The sequence below is a fragment of the Aulonocara sp. 'chitande type north' Nkhata Bay genome, linkage group LG13 (assembly GCF_057382095.1).
Source record: "Aulonocara sp. 'chitande type north' Nkhata Bay isolate Kocher_YH1m ecotype deep benthic linkage group LG13, A_spYH_male_GT1.1, whole genome shotgun sequence".
NCBI lineage: Eukaryota > Metazoa > Chordata > Actinopteri > Cichliformes > Cichlidae > Aulonocara > Aulonocara sp. 'chitande type north' Nkhata Bay.
The window spans coordinates 27,522,955-27,544,851 of NC_141356.1; the positions used below are offsets into that span (position 1 = coordinate 27,522,955).

At 40.3% G+C, this 21,897-nt stretch overlaps 2 protein-coding genes across 5 annotated transcripts; both read right to left on the reverse strand.

Moving 5' to 3' along the window:
- Positions 1-1,105: 1,105 nt before the first annotated feature.
- Positions 1,106-16,493, reverse strand: sufu (suppressor of fused homolog (Drosophila)). 4 transcript variants are annotated; one of them, XM_086259593.1, is made up of 13 exons: positions 16,276-16,490; positions 11,977-12,153; positions 11,495-11,629; positions 11,088-11,224; positions 8,821-8,963; positions 7,712-7,797; positions 7,145-7,217; positions 5,820-5,973; positions 5,611-5,713; positions 5,037-5,171; positions 2,751-2,889; positions 2,599-2,667; positions 1,106-2,501 (listed from the first exon to the last, which is right to left on the reverse strand). In XM_086259593.1, exons 1-13 carry the CDS (start codon positions 16,284-16,286, stop codon positions 2,412-2,414), a joined length of 1,452 nt encoding a protein of 483 aa, XP_086115719.1. In that variant the 5' UTR covers positions 16,287-16,490; the 3' UTR covers positions 1,106-2,411. The 4 variants fall into 4 exon arrangements, 3 of the variants coding, with proteins under 3 accessions (XP_086115719.1, XP_086115718.1, XP_086115720.1); XM_086259592.1 differs by having other exon boundaries at positions 5,820-5,976; positions 16,276-16,489; XM_086259594.1 differs by lacking the exon at positions 16,276-16,490 and adding an exon at positions 12,333-12,351 and having other exon boundaries at positions 5,820-5,976.
- A 1,635-nt stretch (positions 16,494-18,128) lies between these two features.
- Positions 18,129-21,884, reverse strand: mettl18 (methyltransferase 18, RPL3 N3-histidine). Its single transcript, XM_086259599.1, has 2 exons — positions 21,462-21,884; positions 18,129-19,174 (listed from the first exon to the last, which is right to left on the reverse strand). Exons 1-2 carry the CDS (start codon positions 21,564-21,566, stop codon positions 18,206-18,208), a joined length of 1,074 nt encoding a protein of 357 aa, XP_086115725.1. The 5' UTR covers positions 21,567-21,884; the 3' UTR covers positions 18,129-18,205.
- Between the last annotated feature and the right edge of the window lie 13 nt (positions 21,885-21,897).

Here is a 21,897-nt window from a genome sequence, read left to right on the forward strand (position 1 = left end):
CGGACAGACTGTAAAAGACCAGGAGGCGTTTGTGTGGCTCTTCATGCTTTGAAGCAGAAGAAGAGTCTCTGGCTGGGACAAAGCAGAGCCCGACACCCCCAGCCCCAGGGGCCCGTGACAGGGTTGGTGCATGTGGGGAGGAAAAGAGTGGAAAACATGGGAAGGTAATGTGGAGTAGATTTCAAATTAGTCACTCTTTTTAGGTAAAAAATAAATAAATAAATACATTTTAGTCTTTTTTTTTTTTCTTACATAGCGTTGTGAAATGTACAGTGATGAGTGTTAAAACTATGCAGTGACGCAGACATCCTGTAAAAGTGTAATATGAAGTGAGCGTGGGGGCCAGAGGCAGCCCTAGGTTGACTAATAAGATTAGACTTCTTAAGAAGAGTTTGCACAAATATTAACAATCTATTTAAAAGTATATTTTAATAACATCAGACTGTAAAGCTTATTTGGAAGTAAGAATCCCAGCCCGACTATCCATCCATCCATCCATCCATTCGCTTCCGCTTATCCTTTTCAGGGTCGCGGGGGGCGCTGGAACCTATCCCAGCTGTCATAGGGCGAAAGGCGGGGTACACCCTGGACAGGTCGCCAGTCTGTCGCAGGGCTAACACACAGGGACAGACAATCATTCACACTCACATTCACTCGCACATTCACACCTAGTGGCAATTTGGATTATCCAATTAACCTATCCCCACAAGCTGCATGTCTTTGGACGGTGGGAGGAAGCCGGAGTACCCGGAGAGAACCCACGCAAACACAGGGAGAACATGCAAACTCCACACAGAAAGAATTGAACTCAGGGGCCAGATCAGAACTCCAAAGAGTCCAGTCTGTCCAATTAGGCAACAGTGCTAACCACCGTGCCACCAATCCACGTTTGACACACCTGAAGTAGACCACCAGAGCTTTTTACTCTTCTGGGAGTCTGAAAGTTTGAAAATCGAAACCTAGACATAGCCATAAATAATAAATTTACTTAATTACTTTCAGAAAAAGTGTAATACTGTTGTTTTGCACGTTACAGGAAATCACAATAAAATAGAAAAAAATTATAAATAAAAATTCAAAAATAATGTTCCACAGTACTTCTGAATTAGTGTTCCAGCTTTATTTGTGTAAATACATACATACATACACACTTTAATGCACTTGGGATTACAATCAGCCAGTTCAGTCAATAAGATAGTGCTTAAAAAATTCAGTACAAAAAAAAATCAAAATTTTATTTGTCATTCTGAATAAAAAAAGAAAACGGTAACATGTTTTATGAGTACATTTCTGTAGGAAAATGCTGTAGTAAAAGTAGTCTTCTTTATTTGGCATGAATATGGAGTGAAATAACAGTATCAGAAAAAGGGAGTGAATGCAGCAGGCTCGATTCAAAATGATGTGTCCAAACAATCCAGGAGCTTCAGGCTGCATTGACAATCACGGAAAATATGTTGGGATTTTTTCCCCCCTTCGGCTGGAGGGAAAGGCACTGTGGAGGTTTACTCATTTTTAAACAGGTCCACTGATCCAAATCATATGTTACATATATGTAGGCACTGGAAACTGCACTTGAGGAGGCCATGATCACAGATTACAGTCTATTAACATCTACAACAGTGACACTACACATGGGTGTTGTGTGAGAAAACCTAACTCATTACTGGAGTTATAATCTTGGCACAGAGGAGCAATCGAGGTGGTTATACCTGCAGCATTTGCCAGGTACTTAAAAAGTGACAGTTAATAACAGGCTATGAGACAATGATTAACTGTCAGACTAGTGTTCCCGAAACATGAAACATTTGAGACAGAAATGGTTCAAACTTTGGCGTGACCACAAACATATCAGAGAAAAATGTCCAGCATTTGTAAATACTATACATATCAGCTCAGTTTAAAAACAACACTGATAAAAAATGTTTAAACTGGTTATTCTTCTTCCCTTTCGAAGGCCACCGGAATAAATAGAAGTGTTTTTGAGAACTGCTGCTCAGTTATTGCTTTAGACAGCATGTCAGGAGATCACAGGATGTATGCTCAACTACATTAGTGATGTATATTTTGAACTACCTGGAGGACTGACAGCATCCAGTTTGACCAACAGGATTGTTCTAACAAGCCAACCATCTGGACTGGCTGGTCTGATAGTCTCAAAAGCCTCATACAGATATTGTAAACAATGGTGCTAGTCTGAGAATGCGGTAACAGTCAGAAATGTTTAGTTCATCCCTCAGATTATCTTTTTGAGTGAAACAGTTGAGGCCAGCCACAGTGGGAACAACGTATCTATAAGCTCTGACAGCCTCTTAGAGTCCAGGGAGGTCTGCTGTTTCTGATGGTCCACTCTGGAAATGTTTACATGTCTTTTTCTTGGCATTTTCAAAAGAGCAAGTGTCTCTGTGTCAGTCTCACTGGAGTGGATTATCAAACACAGAGTCTGGTAGAACAGAGATTTTTAGCTTCTTTTCTGGCCAGCTGTACTCCTTTGGCAACTTTGTCTGCAGAAAGAGAAAACACATGCAAGGTATACCAGGCATGTAGTCACAGTGCCTAAAACTGAAAGTAAAAGGTAACCTGCAAGGGGTTTTTGCTTGCCTCATCACGAGTGTTGAGTTCCTGTAAATCCCCGAGCATCTGCTCCACAAACTCTTCAGTCAACAAAATCTATGAAAGGAGAACAGAATTTAGAAAATGAACTCATTAAACAGGAACGCAACAGCCAGAGGTCAGAGTTTCCGTGTGGGTACCTGAAGCCAGGGGCCATGGGCTGCATAGGGATGCTCTTCAGTAGCAAAAGCACCTTCAACTCCTGTAGACACAAAAGTGATGGCCGTGTCTCCGTTGATACTTTTATATGTGAAGTGTCTCCCGTGGAGCAACCGCCCCCTGTAAAAGATCAAACACAATCCATTATGAACTAACCACATGATTACACTCATAAGTTGTGTTTGTTTTCATTTATGTTTGCCATAAAACAAGATTTCTTATGTCATAAAGAAATTGCTAGTAAGCGTTTAAAATTTATAAGCTTTAACCTTTTATCTTCTGAACAATTTTTTTGTGGTGACTGAGGAAAGGCAGTTTGCCATTTTGCATCAGAGGAAGCCTTAAAGAACTGACCTGTTGAAGATAATAAATCAAGGTCAAAATGCTTGAAATAACCACGAGAATTAAACTAAATCTGTTAGTCGATGCTGAGGAGTTGAGTGCTTTCTAATTCAGAGAAATAACCGTAAACATTTAAAGTCAGTTAATTATTTAAATGAATTTAAATTAAGAGAAACACTATGTTCTGCAGTTTTCAATGGGAGGAATAGAAAAAAGATCCAAAAGATTTGTTTCATTAATATCACAGAGGACAGTTTGTAGGAAATATGACATAATCGCCCTTCATTGCGGTATCACATAACTAAATGGTAAAATGGTAAATGGCCTGTATTTATATAGCGCTTTACTAGTCCCTAAGGACCCCAAAGCGCTTTACATATCCAGTCATCCACCCATTCACACACTGGTGATGGCAAGCTACATTGTAGCCACAGCCACCCTGGGGCGCACTGACAGAGGCGAGGCTGCCGGACACTGGCGCCACCGGGCCCTCTGACCACCACCAGTAGGCAACGGGTGAAGTGTCTTGCCCAAGGACACAACGACCGAGACTGTCCAAGCCGGGGCTCGAACCGGCAACCTTCCGATTACAAGGCGACCTCCCAACTCTTGAGCCACGATCGATAACTGGGACATAACACTGTGTTCTCAACACATTTCTCCTCCTTTTACACAGAGCTCTCTCTGTACAGTAACTCTAAGCTTGTTCTCTCCTAAAAATGAGTTTAAAAATAAAGCAGGTTGAAACTGGTGGGAAAGAGACTTCCTATTGGATAGTCCGCTCAGTTGGCATTTTGTTTGGTTACACACATTCCTATAAATGTCACCTATGCCCCCCTCCCACAAAAAAAAAAAAAAAATCCAGACGGATTGTAAATTCCACAAGTTACAGAGTATATCAGAAATCTTATTGTTTGCTATTGCAAGTTTGCCATTTGTCACTTCAGCATTAGAGGGAAATGGTACAAAGGAGACTTTCGACCGGATAGTCCGCTTAAATGGCATTTTCTTTGGTTATACACATTCCTATAAATGTCACCTACATCCCCAGTAAAAAGTAAACAAAATCCAGATATTACTGGACTGTGAATTCCAAAACTCACGTTAGAGGCAATAGCTGCATTCTTTTTGTCAATAACGGACTCCTTTCACCAAGTGCAGGCTCTCTTCTCTTTCTCATTTTAAGATTAACATTTTTTTTTCTCTTCAATGTAAGATGGCTGAAATGGTAAGGATTTATAGACCATGTGACTGTCATGAACATATGGAGGTAACTTTAACATTGAATTTATATCTGCTAATCTGTATTAATGTACTATCTTTGTCCTAAATCCTCTTCCTGCTGTTTGATACACTTCTTGCTGTGTAGGCGAGCAGGAAGGAGAGCCAGACATGCTCCACATGCTGTGTTGACAGCACTGATTCAGTTGCTCTGTCAATGTACACTAATAACCTTCGTTGACTTCTCTGTTTAAGAAAAGCTAGGAAATAGATGTAAAAACACCAAAACATGTTAGACAAATCTAGAGGATCAGAGTCTACGTCCAACAGTCCACTGTTAACAAATACTAAATTCCTGAATGTCACTTCTTTGATGTTACAGGTAACATTAATATCGACTTTAAGCCGTTTCACATTCTGCTCACTTATGATAACACTAGGCCCACTAAAAAGCAGCTAACTTGTTATTTTCTTCAGACTTTGAAGTGATATCAAAGTACATGTGGGAGGAAGTTCAACTGATATTTGAGGGTGCCTTTCAGAAAACCTCCTCATTCACCCCTGAGGAACTAGTGGTCCTACATGCCATTATATTCGGCCACACCTGTTCAAAATAAATATCTGGGGTATCCTTTCGGTCTCACATACATTCAGAAAGGGTTAATTTGCCCAGCGGTTGTAGGAGAAGAAGAATGGTGCTTTACCGCAAGCAGAGGGGCAACAGTGTGCCTGACTCTTGGTTGAATTTCAAATGGACACTCTCCAACTGCCGTGTTCGGACCAACTCATGAGGAACAATAGCTGCTGAGCTCTCACTCTCCAAACTGTCCTTTCGACTCCTGATAAACACAGAAAGAAGAAGAAAATAATCTCAGTGAGGAAGCAGAAAATGGTATGTTCACTGATGAGTCTGTTAGAAAACAACTAAGAAGGGAAAGGCAGCTTTTTGGCTCACGCACACACACACGTGCGCACGCACACACACGCACACACACACACACACACGTGCGCACGCACACAAACAGATTTCGCAACTCCTTTCATGAAGCAGTTACCTGATACAGCAGAAGACCCAAACTTCCACAGAAAAGCAGCAACAGAATAGCAACACAGCAACATAATATGCTGGTAGCTAAGAAAGAACGATGATGATAGTTCAGATGTCACTGGGGATTTGAGTCACAGCACAAGAGGGAGGGAGTTATCCTGGCGCAACCCTTGTGCTGAGCTGAACCCATGTTAAGATTGTGAGTGCTGGAGTGTAGGAGGAACACTCACTGCGGTCTCTCGTGGCTCTGTTTCTGGCTGTTGATAGGTGGTAGGGCTGCTTTGCTGTTAAACTCCAGTCCTTTTCTCAGAGTCTCCCTGATCTGCTCTGTGTCTGTCAGCCCACAAACAAAGACAGAAACAAGTATTATTTCATTAGGTTAGGCATTTCTGCTCAGCTTGAGTATCTATCGTATGCGCTTCTTTGGAAGCTGGCATACCTTTGTCTGAGAGCCTGCGTGGCTGTGATCCAATGCAGATTGATCGACTGTCCTCCTCATCCTCTGGCGGCCGACTCAGATCGTCCCACACACACTTGGCGCTGACCCCACTCAGGTTCGAGCCTTCTGTCTCGATACCCTGGTCCACTCTCTCCTGCTTAGATAGGCAAGAAATATACACAAATTGTCAATACAAGCTCACATAAAACACAACGTCAACTTCTTCAGAAATGAAAACGATGCATAAATATCTACAGGCAAAAAAGAGGTGATAAAACTTGTGACAGCAAAACAAACCAAAAACAATAATATCAATGAAGAAAAGGTTCCCTTTAAAGTGCTTTGTAGAAGATTTCGCTTCCAATATCAACAAATCATTGACCAGGACCAATTAGCTCTTCAAATGGTTTCTTTTCAACCACTACTACTTCTTTTGGCTGCTCCCTTTAGGGGCCGCCACAACGACCATCTACCAACATCTCACCCTATCACTAGCATCTTCCTTTGTCACACCAACCCTCTGCATGTCCTCCTTCACTACATCCATTAACCTTCTCGGTGGTCTTCCCATTTTCCTACTGCCTGCCAGCTCTATATTTAAAATCCTTTGTCCAATACATCCACTATCCCGCCTCTGCACATGTCCAAACCATCTCGTTGCCTCACTAACTTTGTCTTGAAACTGCTCTTATATGCTCATTTCTAATCCAATGCTCATAGGATATGCTCATTTCTGGTCACGCTCAAAGAAAACCTTTGCATGTTCAGGTCTCCTACCTCCAGTTCAGCCCCTTGTCTTTTTGTTAGGGCCACTACCTCTCCACCAACAGAGTGGGTCTCTTGAACCCATCTATCACTCCTACTGCACACCTCACCCCTGTCTCATTGTCTTCATAAATGTCCTGCACTACCCTCAAATACTTCTCCTCTGCTGACAACCTGACACAGTACCACAGTTTCTCTGCTCACACCCTATTGTATGCTTTCTGTAGATAAGGCGTGCCAAACATAAGGCCTGGGGGGCCAGAGTCTACCCAACAGTGAGTTTGACATCCCTGCTCTAGAGCCACAGGACACAAGACAGTGCTACTTGTTCTAATCTTCTATAGCGTGGCAACAGGTTTCGTTTGAGTCACACTAAGCTTAACTCTTTACAGAAGAGTTAAAATTAATATAAAACAGTAGATTTTGATCATGCTTAAGTTTCGATGACAAATGTTTCCAAAAACAGAACACAAAATAAATAAATCATTAAAGACCATAAAAATGCCTCTTTATGTCATACTGTATAAAAGCAACATGGTGCAGAATTGAGTAAAGCTTACTTGTAGCTGTGGATCAATTTCAAAAATGGTCTCTCCTCTCCTCATGTCAGTGATTAGCCAGGGGCCACCGGCTCTGTGCACAGGAAAAGCATCACCATTAGTTCAGGTCAGCATTAACTTCAAGTTAAACACACCAAGTTAATAAATTAACTAGTAACTATGCTCCTCACTTGCTGCTCACAATGTACTCAAACTGAGCACAAAGTGGCATTCACATAATGGTGTTTTCTATTCAACTCAGTTCCTACAAGTTGATTGACCATTTACAGGCAACTGTAAAAAAAAAAGGAAAGACAGAAAAACAAGAGAAAAATACTGTGACTGAGCAGGTAAATCATTTCGATTTTATCCGCCAGATATGGAGTGCACTAAAAAGGGAAAAAATATGTGTGTAATGCTTAAGTCAAGTTATGCTTTCCACTTCAAATGATGACTTTCATGAGAGTTCTACACAAAAATGACACGCAGGTTTGACTAATCAACACCTACGTGTAAATCCAAGCTAAGCAACAGAATAAAAAGTAAAACTAGCTTTGACCAGATCACCTGCTACACAGTTCTACTCACACTCTGACTCCACGCATCAGCTCCAGGATACCCTGTCCATTCCACTGTTGGGCCGCCTGCAGCTCCTCTGTACATACTCCCACAATCTACGAGACACATATTTTATGGTTTTTACACCAACTGTTGTAAGACACCCCATACCTATTTTATTAATATTGGGTAACATTACATAATATTGAATAAATGCCAAAATATCATCTGACAATTCAAGATGGATTTTTGATACTGCGTTCCTCTCCTCATTTGCCTACAGTCAACTGTTGCAGCCGTTTACCGTCACAAGGGGGCAGTGTCGCAAACAACAGGTCTGCAAGCTACTCTTCGTTGTTGGTCCTTCAGCCATAAAACACAGTTATATCAGCTAAAAAAACAAAAGAATAAAAAGCATCCATTGTAGCCACCTGTCTGTGGCTTTTTTTTTAAATCTTTGATTTCTGCGCTTCTCCTGTTCAACCTGAACTCTGCTGCCACTTTTAAGCCAACAACTATGTGAGCCATGAACAGCATCATCGACATTAAGCTATGTAAAATGTAAATGGACTGGTTCTTATATAGCCCATTTCTACTCTGCCTGAGCACTCAAAGCCCTTTATACAACTTTCCTCATTCACCCATTCACACAAGCACATGGAAGTGCTTTCTAGCTAACATTCACAGACATTCATTTTCAATCCGATGCATCTGAGAGCAACTTGAGGTTAGCATCTTGCCCAAGGATATTTGGCATGCAGACTGGAAGATAAGATAAGATAAGATAAGATAAGATAAGATAAGATAAGATAAGATAAGATAAGATAAGATAACCTTTATTAGTCCCACACGTGGGAAATTTGCCAGAGGAAGAGCCAGTCGAACCACCAACCTTCTGATTAGTAAATGACCTGCTCTACCCCCTGAGCTACAGTCACCGCTATCCTCTGCTGTTGGACTTTTGAAGGACTTCACAACACAATTTTTACATAGGTTGCATAATCCAGCATAGGCAAAAACCTACTCAAAGAGACACAAACACAATACCTCAAATCTTACATTAATTAGCTCAACACAGAATCGTTTTGAGCCTACTGTCAAGTGGATTACACTAGTGACAAGTGACATTAAAAACTCACCTGGAGAAAACTCACTGTGCCAAATGGCGTCTGAACCGGTTGCATCTGTGGGTCTTCTGTAAGCAACATATGCTGGATACGAGATTCACTGTTGTCTAGTGGACTGTGCCACGATACATGGTCACCACTACAAAATGTGTTTTCTGCATGAGTGAAGAGAAAGAAAATACATTATTTTTTAAAATAAAAACAAATCATGGGATTATAATTTGTCTAGCAGACACCCTGTCATGGCTGCTCAAACAATCCTACATTTCATCATCTGACTGTACATAAACATTGACGGAATGGTCCAGCAACATGAGAAGAGGGGAGGCAGATCAGAAAAAGAGGTAGCATGAGTAAGAGGAAAAACAGTCAAAATGAGACCCAAATATGGAAAGAAAACCATAAAAACTACTTTTCCGTAGAAGCTAATCTGACTGTTTGCGAGGTAACACGCGCCCACGCCAGACTTGCTTCAGGAGAAACGAGAGGGGGGTAGATGGCCAGGAATCAGCATTCGTTTAGCTTAGGGGCCTAGCCCACCCACACACAAATTGACCCCAGCTGGAAAGCAGAGAAGGACTGAGTAGAGGTGAGTCTGGAGTAAAAAGTCTTCTCTTTCTGCATGCTCCCTTCTTGTCTATCGAATTACATTATTTACACAAATTTTGGATTCAAAGGAGCTTAGCAACAGTGTATACACCCATGCAGAGTACATATATTCACACTACCACAACTGTCTTGTTTGGAACTTGTGAAAACAATCCTACTAAAAACAGCAAAAGATAACAAAAGGGAAATTAGATGTCCTTTCAATACCCAGAGCTACAACACACATAAATGTGTGTTGTAGCTAGAGCAGACTCCTCTAGTTAAGCTTGTTTACATGCATCACTGGGATTTCAAGCTACCTTTACAAAGAACACATTCTTTGGCACACCACCATGTTTTTGCTTGGCCAATAGAGAGTTATCACATTAAAACTTTGCAGTTAAATCATTTGCTAGACCACAAATAACGTGTGACAAATAAGTACACTGTGTTACAAATTTTTAAGTGAATGACCAAGAATTTACAGATGGCTGCAAAATGGAAAAAAACCCAAAACAAAACAAAACAGCAAACTGTCAGATTTTGGGCCACCATGTGCCACCAACCAGTATCAGTGCACCATTGCGTAGATTCTTCAAATCTCTGGAACACTGCTAGAGGCATGATATGCATTTCTTTTAACAAGCTATCCCCTCTTTCGGGAATAACTTTACCTTTCTGTTTCAGTGGCTGTCTTGATACTGTTTATTCAGATCAGTAATAAGAGAACCATGATATCAGCCCCACAGTGCAGTGGCAAGTGAAAGGTTGGTGGTTCAGTTCCAGCCATCTTTGCTCTTTGTCCACTGTACAAGGCTCCAGCGGCTATTTCAAACTCTTGCACATTGATCTGACCAGAAATGTATCATCTAGATAGAATGTATTAACTGCAGCAACATGCACAGTCATAACCTTGTGCGTGTTAATGCAACTCACAATTTAGACTGTGTCATGTCCACAATACATAAACTTAACTTGATCTGCAGTAAGCCTGCAGTTTGAATCTTCATGGCGAACTGACCAGGGTGCACATTCATATATGAAGCCAACATGACGCTATCAGATTAATGGAAGGGTATGCATGTCTGAAAGAGGCGAAACACATCAGTCTAAAAATCTCCCACAGACGCTACACTGGTTTGAGATATGGTAATAGTGAAAGGAATAGTATAACAGTAACGTTATTCCCATTCTCTTTGAGTGACACCTGGTGCTCTATGAATGGAGAAGATATCCCAAAAGACAGCACCCACGTCAAAATAAAATTATGACATCACAGTACAACGATCTATTTATTTTTTTAACCACTTAACCAGTCTTTTGCTGAGTACTGAGTTATTTTCCATACAATGTTTAAATCAACAAAAATAAAACAAAATTTATTTATGAAAATAAATTTATTTTTAGTCTGAAAGGCATTCAATTTGATGAATTATCACAACTTAATATAGTTTGTTTCTGTTGTTTAAGATGGCAGCATGGCGGTGCCCTAAGCATGAATGTTAGCATGAAATGAATGGTTGTCTCTTGTATCAGCCCTTTGCTACTGCACTACTACAAATATTTTTGCTGCAAAACTACCCACAATAAAGTTTTTGACCTCTTCCAATTCTTTTGTTTGATTGTCTTTTAATATGACCTTTATCCATGCAAACATTTTTATAAATTGCAGAACTGCTTTGTGCCCTTACCTGACTGGAAGACATAGCGAGCCAAACCTTGCATTAGCTCAGCTGGCCATGTTGGAGGTGCGGTCTCCCCCACCTCTCTTTTGAGTCTAAAAGTGAGCTCAAAGCCAAACCCACTTGGTCCATCTGGCCCTGTAAATCTGACAAACAAACTTTATGAGAAAATGGACTGACAAAATGTCAGCACTTATACTTTTGTGTTATTTGTATATGCATGAGGGCTGTGAAAAGCCAAATACTTATTGAGATGAACGAACTATTCAGAGTTCACAGTTGGTCAGGAGGGGACATTTAGTAAAGGGCTGAAAACTAAAATATTGTATGGGTCAAAATGACTTCCCACATTCAATAAACGGTCACACAGAGGGGCGTTTAAAAACCAAGATTTGTGTTACTGACACAGTACTTACTCATGAACACGGTTATCCCCATACAGGTCACTGAGTCCAAAGCTCACATAGTGCCAATGCTCCTGGACGTCCTGAGCTGGACAGCCTACGTTTCTATACATACTGATGTAGTCTAGCGGATCTGGTCCACCGAGCCTATGAGAAGCAAAGAATGAGAACCATGTACAGTTTTGTTATTGTTGTGAGTAGACACCCCAATGTAAAGACATCTGGGTTACAATGGAAGTCATTTATACGTGTAAACGTGGTGAGAGACATTTCAAAAGCTGGATTTAAGCCAGTATGGCTTAGAAGAGACATTCTCAAACTTTCCGAATAACAGTAACTACAGTATGGCTTCTGGATGTTGGGTTAGCTACAATGTTAGCTTGGAAGCTAAAATAGTTCTGGGCTAATATTTAGCTATTTTTAGATTAAATATATTGTACAAATATAATGCCCGCACGCATGTCAGACGAGCAACAGCAACATGGGTTACTTACCAATATTTTACAATAGCTGTTACTTGAAGCGGGTTTGCCTGCTCGGGATAAAGTCGCCGACATTCCCCATAGATAGCCTGCAGCCCAGGAGGAAACAGCGGCACCAGCCCGTGGGCTTGTGCACCACTGGTAGGCCGTACCTCATCCATGCCACGACCTCGAATAAACCGGGTTACTCTATAGAAACAACGTATATACAGTTACCGTTGGCAACTACCACTTGTTCAAAATTAGGCTAAACTAAACCATAAAAGCTTCAGACAAGTACTGCTGTGTAATAACAAACGATAAACTCTTTTCTGTTGCCCCACTCGGTAGTCGCCTGTTGCTCATCCTTTACAAAGAAACTACCTTACCATTGGTTGGCGAAAGGCCATTGCGTCAGTGACTGGCAGCATATTGTAGCCAATGAAAATAAAGATAACGGTTGTGTGAATTTGTGGATAAATGTAATTGGCTGAAATGATGCTTATGAAATAGTTAAGGGGACAAGCACTTTCAGGGTTGGGGTATTAATGTTTTTAAGCAGGCAAATTATGACTAGGTAGTTAAAAAGACAAAAAAACAAAAAACAGCCAACAAAAAAGTAGAAACTCTTTCAAATACATTGCTGAGAAAAAATCTTTTAACTCCCGTGTGACGTGTATGTACAGAATATAACCAGCAAAAAATCTTTCAAATAGAGTATGTAATGTCTGTTACTTGTATAAAGTCTTGCATTAAATTTTAGGATTTTTTCACTTGCCGTTAAATGTGTTAAATGGAAATAACGTTTTGGGGGGGGGTTTTGTTTGGTTTTTTTTACTGTTTAATCTGTATGTCCTTTAAAATGATAGTCTCCAAAAGTAAATAGCTTTGTGTGAACTATAGTAAGGTAAAACACATCATATAATAGAAATACTGACATGCTATTAAAATCAACTTACTTGTTTAAAGTACTTACTCGCTTTACTCCCATGCAATAACCATCCACCCACTGTTTAGACTTTATTTATTTACTTTATCAGTTAGAGTCAGAGAGTTCAATCAAAACCAGCCTGAAACGTTATTCCTTTGAAAAGGTCAACAAGTCAAGATGTGACCATGACTGAGCAGTCACTAAGACACTACACTGTGTGTTCCATGTTTTGAATAAAAATGCAAACAGCGAATAGTAATTAAAGTTTATTCAAGATTTTTCTCATTGCAGAAGCTTTCCTGGATTCTAAATGAATGATAACAAGAAGGGAGGGAAGTATTATTTGTTTTAGAGAAAAGTATGAATCCAAAGAGCTATTACATTTCTAAAGAGACCCTAAGTTTACTACACAATCATTTCTTTCAATAGAGTGAATGCATGAATAACAAAACACAGTGTTACAGCATAGTAATGCTGTATATAAGATTCCTCATCACTAAGAGGTGGCAACCTTGTTTTGCACATATGTTCTTTGTGACTTATTACACACTTTAGTCTACACATGCAGTGGCACACTTGTAACTACTGCTATATATTATATAACAACCTAAAGAACTATATCCTGTGATGCTGTTTATCCAAGTGAAATTTGGTTCAAATGTAGTATAGTATGTTCTCTGTGATTTCAGTCCCACTCTAACCACTGTGGCACAAGTCCCAGAAAAGAGTATAGCCTGAAGGACCCCCGCCCCCCCCCCCCCCCCCCCCACACACACACACACCAAAATGGGAGATTTCTTAGTTGAGGTTGGAAATGATGTATTGTCCTGTCATGACGCTTCCAGACATTATCAAAGGACTTTGTGTACAGTGTATGGCTTTTTCCAGACTGACTTTCAGAGACACATCTAGGAGCTGTTTTGAGAGAACGCCTCCACTGCAAATGGCACAAATTAAAACTAAAAAGGACGGTGCATTAACAAAAGGGGACATGGTTTATGCGGGGCGTAGATAAGAAGAGGAAAAGATAGCTAATACACTTTCATTTTGAATGTAGCTTAGATGTAATGATGTGGCAGCCCTGTGAGCACTATGATTCACTTGATATTTACTGTTTCAGTGCTGGTTACAAAGACCCACATCATAATGTCATTTAGTGATAACAGTATTATAGAAATTGCATACGTCTTTCATTCCCACCAAGTGTAACACTACACTGCTTAATTTAACTTGAGTTGCCAACGCTGATACCAGAAATGAGTTGCTTTAAACCTGTTCTGGTGTGTCATAACTACATAACTACAATATATGTAGGTGAGCATTCCCGTCCTGAATGACTATACAAAAACGTGGTGTTTTGTAAGTTGTACGTCAGATTTTTGCACTGAAGGCAAAACTTACATTACCGATTAATTAAGTCAAAAAGAAAGCACGTATTTAATACTGACATACTTTTACCAGCTCTTGCAGCATTTTGGAATTATTAAGCTATAGCCATGTTGGAGTTAAAAATGTTAAAAAATAAAATAACATTTATGAGAGGCAACATACGCACGCACACACACACACATATGTGTGTGTGGGTGTGTGTTTAACATTTTTAACTTTAGCATGGCTATAGCTTAATAATGCCAAAATGCTGCAAGAGCTGGTAAAATTATGTCAGCATTAAATACGTAGCAGAGCAGCTCTTGAACTTTCAGACGTACTTTTTACCATAATTTTTCCTTTTAAAAAATTGCTATTAATTAATTAAATCCCCACAAATACGGTTGACTTTTGATTGGGTTTATTAACAATACATAATGACACTTTATAATAATACTGAGAAACACATTAGTCATTTCAAAATGTATGCTTTATTCACAGCAATAATATGTGCAATTAAAAATTAACTCCTCATTCACAGGAATCTCCATACAAACTTAACACCAAGCATTATTTTATTGATTTCACACGGTGGTAACTTCGGCATTCTGGTGCTGCGCCGTACGGCTGACAAACTAGTACCATGCCAAAAGAACTGAGCCCATAGATGACACCTGAAGATGTCACCATCTATGGAATTCAGTTCTCATAGTAGAGCACACATTAAAATCTGTTCTTCGGGCACTTCTGGATCCTTGAATGGCTTTATCGATTTACACAGCTCATACTTCAATACTAACTCTTTTCACATCTCATTAAATCTCCCATTAAATAATGAAAAAAAAGCCAACTATAAGAATAATAAAATTAGTAAACTCTAAAAACTTCACAATAAATGTGGGCTGCAGTTAAGTGACACATGTTGAGAAGCATGTTGGGGTTAGGTTACCGATCCCAATTTCTGAAGAAAGGCTGGGTAATGATGAAATGATAACGTCAGCTGTACTTCTTCCAGAGTAAGATTGAGCAAGAGGTCATTACTGTGGCAACTGAAGGGATTAGTCACATTTAACATTTGCTTAACAAAGTGGTGTATGAAGTCGTTGAAAAAAAAATGCTGTTAATTTGCAGGGGTTAAGAGGTGTTTTTTTATACGTTGAAAATGAAAGTAAAGTGGGAAACAAGCTCCCAAGAACGGAAACGATTCTGTGGTTAGAGAACATATGGAGAGTTTCAGGATCATTTGAGCAATCCAACTTTTTTTTTTTTTTCATCTGTGTTCCTGGAAATGCTTCAAAACTACTGAAATGCAAGTCTGTCCACTGGAAGCACTGAATCAGATCGTGGTGATAGTACTCTGGTCAAGGCATGAAATGACTCATCAGTTACAGCAGTACACTCCCAGTAAAAGCGCTTTAGGACTGTGTGATTAGTGACATACAGTTAGTCGACGTATCTTTGAACCCTGCAAAGTAAGTATGCTATTAACTGACTGTGATAGACTCGCCTCTTTTATTTAACAAGAGAAAAAGAAAGAAACCCCCCACCACCCCACACCTCATTCAAGGCCTGGAGTCAATGTTGACAGTGAAGATACAGTGAAGATAATTTGTCTGTGTTATCTCAATCCAAGTTTATCCATTATGATGGTGCATTCTTTTAAGGTACAGTACAGCACGATGAACTTTCGAAGGAAGGCCACACCTGAGTATGTTCAGGAAACTCATATCTTTCCGGCAGTTGGACTGGGAAACAACCGGTTCTACGGCCTATCACTAGACAAGGCCAATCCCCTATGAGATCATTAACTGTTTCTTCAAAGTCTACATCAAAAAAAATTCACAGTGTGGCAGGTTTAAAAGCCTTCATTTGCTTTTTGCTCAAAGAATGAAGAAGTTAGCATTTCTTTGACCTAATTAAAAAATGTTCAACCCCCCCCACACACCCAAAAAACACATGTCATTTTGTATAAGCTTTTTGAAAACCACACACTCAATTTGACCATACTGAGAGTTTTCTTTTAATATACTTACCTCGGTTTCATTGATTTCCTTTCCTGATCCTGGTTATGTCATAAACAAACCTCCTCATAAAGGCCTCCCAGGATTATTTCATAGTCAAGCTTTAAAAACAACACACTTTCGCAGTCCCATCTCACCAGAAAGAAAGCAGCAGGCTTCTTCAAACTCGGCAAATATACATTCCTCCTCAAATCACCTGCACATTCTGCTCGCTCCCCAATGTCCTCCAGGTCCCAGGGATGGATGCAGCACACTGTCTGACATTCACAGAAAGAAGCACTTAAATATCTTGCCACCTTTCACATCACCCATCAGCCTCCCTCCTCTCTGTTTTTCATACACTCCCTCTGTACGGTAAGCCCGACAGTCACTTCCCAGTAAGAAGGAAGCAGTGGGAGTGTAAAACACGCCCCCTCACAGTGAATCAACACATAATAGTTTCTGAGGAAAACCATCTGACTTGCCCTGCCCCCTTGTTCCCATAAAGTAAGCAGGGGAAAGGCTGTGTCTACTGGAGGGGCCAGGAATTCCCCCACAGGCCCTGAACAGCTGTCAAGATGAGAGACGATGACGAAGCGGACACAGTGGAAGTTTGCCGGCCAGGCATATGCAAACAGAAACCATGTTTGGTGTATTTTATGTTTCTCTGAGTGAAATAGCGTTTAACACTACAGTATATTTACATAATAAGCTGCTGGAAATTCTGTCCACACACTGTGGGTGTTGAAATGCACAGTCATGTTAGAGCTGGTGACATTATGTTTCCTAAAAGTTTTTCTTTTTTCTTAATCTTTGCTAAATATTATTTTATCAGTGGGTCTCTACAGTGCTGACGTCACGGGTATGTTTAGGATGAGATAGATTCTTGAGAATGTTTGTGTAGCTGGAGTCATCTATTCAGTTGGGGTCTGATAGGGCTGTATTGTAAAAGAACCTTTGTTTGCTTTCTGATCATAGTCAAACACGACACACGTACAGGTTGTATTTAGTCACACGGATGAGACCGGGTCGGCGGGCTAAAACGACAATTTCAGAACAACACATCAGGCAGTGTTATTCAGTTTCATTGCCGAGTGACCCTGTGAAAACCCTCTGACTTCCTCATCCTCTTATTTAGTCACCTCAAATGCGAGAAACTGGTCTGGACTTGAGGCATACTTCCCCAGAAAAAAAAGCCCTATTCGAAAAAAAGTAGACGGATTTCCTTGAGCTGGACAAAAAGGGGATTCCACATGGAGATGGAAAAATTACAGCAAAATTCCCTTTCTTGATTTTGGATGGATATTTGCCCATACTTCCTGCATAGGCATATGTGTAGACATTTTCAAAAATGTTTTTTTTTTTTTAATTTTGCACTGTTGCCAGATTATGTGGTGAACTTCACTGAAAGGAAACCAGTAGAATAAGAGCTACAGAGACCCCACAGAGTCCCACCATTGATGTTCAGTGACTCCAGAATCCACTTTCAAACTACATCCTTGAGCTAGTGGGATAAGTTGCAATTGACATTTTGTGCTGGACTTCAGAAACAAGCCTGGCTTTCATGCTGGTGTTTGAACACTGGGGAAATCACTCGCAAAGGTCACTGAGCCCATTTCCTTTCTTTCCTCTCCATGCATCTAAAGACCTGTAACAGCCCCTTTCAACTGCACTTCAGTTACTGGCAGACATATTCAAATTTCGATATAGGAAGTGAAAGAAGGTGTAGGTAACAAAAGAGCAAATATGAGCCAATAGTGTGTTTTCATTGCAGCTTTTCCTTGTTTAACCACGGCAGTTTTAACATACCAAAATAAAGACAGGAGTCATAACGACACAGCTGGCTGATTCAGGACTGCACACAATAATCAAGCAATAGCCTTGCTCTATTTTTTATTTTCATTCAGTTTTTCATCAATAAATCAATTACAGATAAAACCGATGAGTTCCTGACATTCCTTACTCAAGCATCCTTTGACTTTTTAAAACGCAGTACTACTACATGTCTCTGAAGTCCTTCTTCTCCATCCCACAGATGATCCACAGAGAAAACATCCCTCTGCTCCACAAATGTTTCAAAGAGATGTAGTCCACCACCTACACCAAAGTAGTGGGATTTGGTGGCGAGGTAGACCAGACCATCTGGTGCCAACAGTTTGCGCAGGGTCTCGTGTAGAGCAGGGTAGTACGCAGTGTTGTAGATAGTCTCTGATGTGAATATAAGATCATATTTGGGTGGTGGATCTGCCTTTAGAACCAAAGCGAGAAATGTGCTCCAGTCACCAGAGTAAAAATGACACCTGGTTAGTAATGGGTGCTGGGCTAAGTCTATGGCTTGCTTCTTAGGAGGTGGGCTGTTTTCTGTGATCTCCTTCTGCCCTTTCGCCTTCTTTTTAGAACCGTCTTCCTCCTTCATTTTTCCCTTACCACTCCCTTCTTTGTCATCTTCACTGTCTACTTCATCATCCTCTTGGCAGTTTAGCATTACATTTGGCACTGTGAGCTGTTCAATGACTGTACTGTTATAATCTTGGAAGTGGACCTGACTGGCTCCCCTCTTCAGAGCCAGTATTCCCAGCAGCCCTGCGCCACAGCCCAAATCCAAAACCGCCTTCCCCCCAAAGGTCTCTCCATCTTTCTCAATCAACTCCAGAAGGTCATACGTGCACTCCCACACCTTCAGCCCTCCCTCGTACACACCAGAGATGAGGTCAGACTTCTGCTCCGCTGTGCGTGAAAGAATTTTTTCGCTGTCCTCTCTCTCTGACGCAGTCTTCTCAAAAACGGTCTCATTGAGGAAGTGCAGAGGAGGAAGAGTTCCAACTGTAACCGTTTCAAAGATGGCATCCATAAGGAGGAACTGTGGATCGGATGGCGGAAAGTGCTCGCTGGCCTCTTTTACTGGTTGTGCTGGTTTGGGGCCGTCCTCTACCTGCAAACAGAAAGCAGTATGCACAGTTGATAATAAAACCACACGCCTCAGCAATGTATGTGGGTGATGGTCACATGTTGTGACATGAGCAAGAGTTTTCCGTTTTACAATAACGCAGTTTTATTTATTAAAGTTAGTGTTAATGAGTAACAAATATTTTGGTATGTAGCGTTCTAACGTTTTTTCATTTTCTGAAGTGGAGCACAGGCGGCACAGTGGTGTGGTGGTTAACTGTCTTCCTGTTGTCGCACAGGAAGAAAGTCCTGGGTTTGAAACTCCACACACATGGCTTTGTGTGGAGTTTTATGTTAGGTTAATTGGCGATTATAAATTTTGCTGTAGGTGTAAAAACAAGCACGCGTGGTTATTTTTCTTTCTATGTTAGCCCTGTAAGAGAATGGTAACCTCTCCACAACGCACCCTTCCTCCTGCCCTGTGAAAGCTGGGACAGGCTCCAGCTGCTCCACAACCCTGCTTCAAGCAAAATATGGATGGATGAAGTGGGGCATGCAGGAAAAAAGATGGAAAAATGTCATAACTAGTGGTGATGTTAAAACCGCTTTGACAGTTACACTGAAAATGGGGGGTGGCTTGATGTTACTGTAAGAATGGCTAACATCTGCACATAAATGTTGCGAAATCTTCTTTGGGACCTATAAAATGCAACAATGTCAGTTATTAAAACATAAAAGTCTGTTGTTTGGTTTAAAGTTAATTAGTCTATTCAAATGTTGTAACAAAGATTTACTCAATTCTGTGTGTACATACCAAGTATAGTATGCTTTTACCACTGTGATTTGTTTTCTTGTAATAATGATGTAAAAGGTCAGTTGACTGATAAATCACTCAAACATGAGAATGTTATGCATCAGCCATGTGAGTCACCGTGACTGAAATGACGTTTGCTTCTCTGGACTGGTAGGTGTAAATGCTCATGTCGTCTAACTCAGTGGAGCCGAACAGTTTAGATTTAAATGCCAGTAAAGTCTGTTGCATACCTCAGAAGTTTTGTGTCATACATAACAATAACAAAGCACACAGTACTTTAACAATTTGGATTGTTTCCGCTTTAACATGCCTTATCCTGTAATGTTAACAAGCAGATGTTAACAGCCTACGCTCTCTAGTGGATGCACACAAAATTAAAGAATTTTTATTGCTTTTTTAAAGCTCATGCGGTCAGAATTTACAGCATTGTTTAATTGAACAGCTTGTGCTTTAGTGAGGATGGATTTTTACCTTTGTCCCCTTTAACATAAGACAGGTTTATCTTTACAAATTAAAGCTAACTTTGGCTGCTCCCTCGTCACAAGGGGTCGCCGCAGAGTTTAGGGCTGCATGTTTGATTTGGCTTCTTTTTCTGTGGGATGTTTTTACTTGTAACCCCAAAGAGGATTTGTGCATTTCGCTGGAATCAAACCACCAACCTTTGGTTTGTTAAGGGAATGCGCTAACCGTTACACCGACGCCCCTCTATACGTTTATCTTCACAATTGTTTTTGGACTATTCTACACTTTGATTTAATGTTAAGTCTTATCTAAATATAATTTTGACAGGGCTGCCATGCAGGCGAAAAAAAAAAGCTTCTATTTGCTTGTCTTTAAAAAAAAATCTAAATTATTTATTCTACATTACAATTGGTAAATGTTACACAAATCTCTTCTCATTTTTCTACTTAAAGACTTTCGGAATTATTTATCATTTGTAGCAGTAAACTAGATGTATTTTTAATCAATATTTTTTCATATCAGCTTTTAAATATTTATTCACGTGTTTAGATGTAATCTATTCTAATGTACAGATCACAGAATATATTGAAATGTAGGCAAACCTAGGCAGATTTTGTCTGCTGTACTTGTAGTTAATTGCTTTATTACAGATGATTTTCCACAGTTAAAAAATAAACTATAATGTTCAAGAACCTTATTATTTTTGCTCTCTTTCGATGTTGCCCCGGGCTTATTTGTGATCCTTTGATAAAAATATCAAAGGATCACAAATAATGGGAAGTTATAGGAAAAGAATAGGAAAGCAGTGCTGTTGTTACTACTTACATAAAGGCATTTATGACAGACAGATACATTTCTGGGGCTTTGTAAGTTTTCTGCCTGCAGCCATAAATGTTCTTCCCACACTCTCGCAGAGGGTCCAAGTCTAAACTTGCTTTACAGCACCGCAATTGCTAGCTTGAACGTTACTTCTGCTATTACTAGTTACGCGGCGGTACTTAGAGCACTCTGAGTAACTTAAGCTATGGCACATCATAGGTAAGCTAATGTTACTCACAGATACGACAGCATGATCTTTATTTCCGTGCTGCAATTCATTTCCATCCACGTCTCCGGGGCCTGTTGTTTGTGCTGGAAGGTCGAAGTTAAAACAAAACGACATGCTGACTGACACCACCGTTCACTAAGTTTGAGGATAGAAGATTTGGATCACAGTTTCAAACAGGTTCTACCAAAGGCTGGCTCAACATGGCATGCGTAGCTAGCAAGGCTGCTATGGATAAAAAACTACATGTCCCAAAAGTCTGAGACCCCCCCCACCAGTTATGCTATATGTTATATTTCAGTTATGCATGTAGCCGAATCGTTATACGTATGTGTACGTGTTATAACATAAAATACAGAAAGTTCAGAAACATAAATGTCAAGTCCTGAAGTAAAAATAACTGTTGAAATCACTTCCTGACTCAGACTACCACGATGCCGTTCGGTGG

Excerpts from the sequence above, each read along its gene's own strand:
- mettl18 (XM_086259599.1), bottom strand. The coding sequence starts at position 21,566 with ATGTCGTTTTGTTTTAACTTCGACCTTCCAGCACAAACAACAGGCCCC. Across the intron at positions 19,175-21,461 it reads AAGATCATGCTGTCGTATCT|GTAGAGGACGGCCCCAAACC; the intron begins GTGAGTAACATT and ends TTCTGTTTGCAG.
- sufu (XM_086259592.1), bottom strand. Across the intron at positions 11,630-11,976 it reads ACAGCTATTGTAAAATATTG|GCTCGGTGGACCAGATCCGC; the intron begins GTAAGTAACCCA and ends TGCTTCTCATAG. Across the intron at positions 7,798-8,820 it reads GCACAGTGAGTTTTCTCCAG|ATTGTGGGAGTATGTACAGA; the intron begins GTGAGTTTTTAA and ends TGTGTCTCGTAG.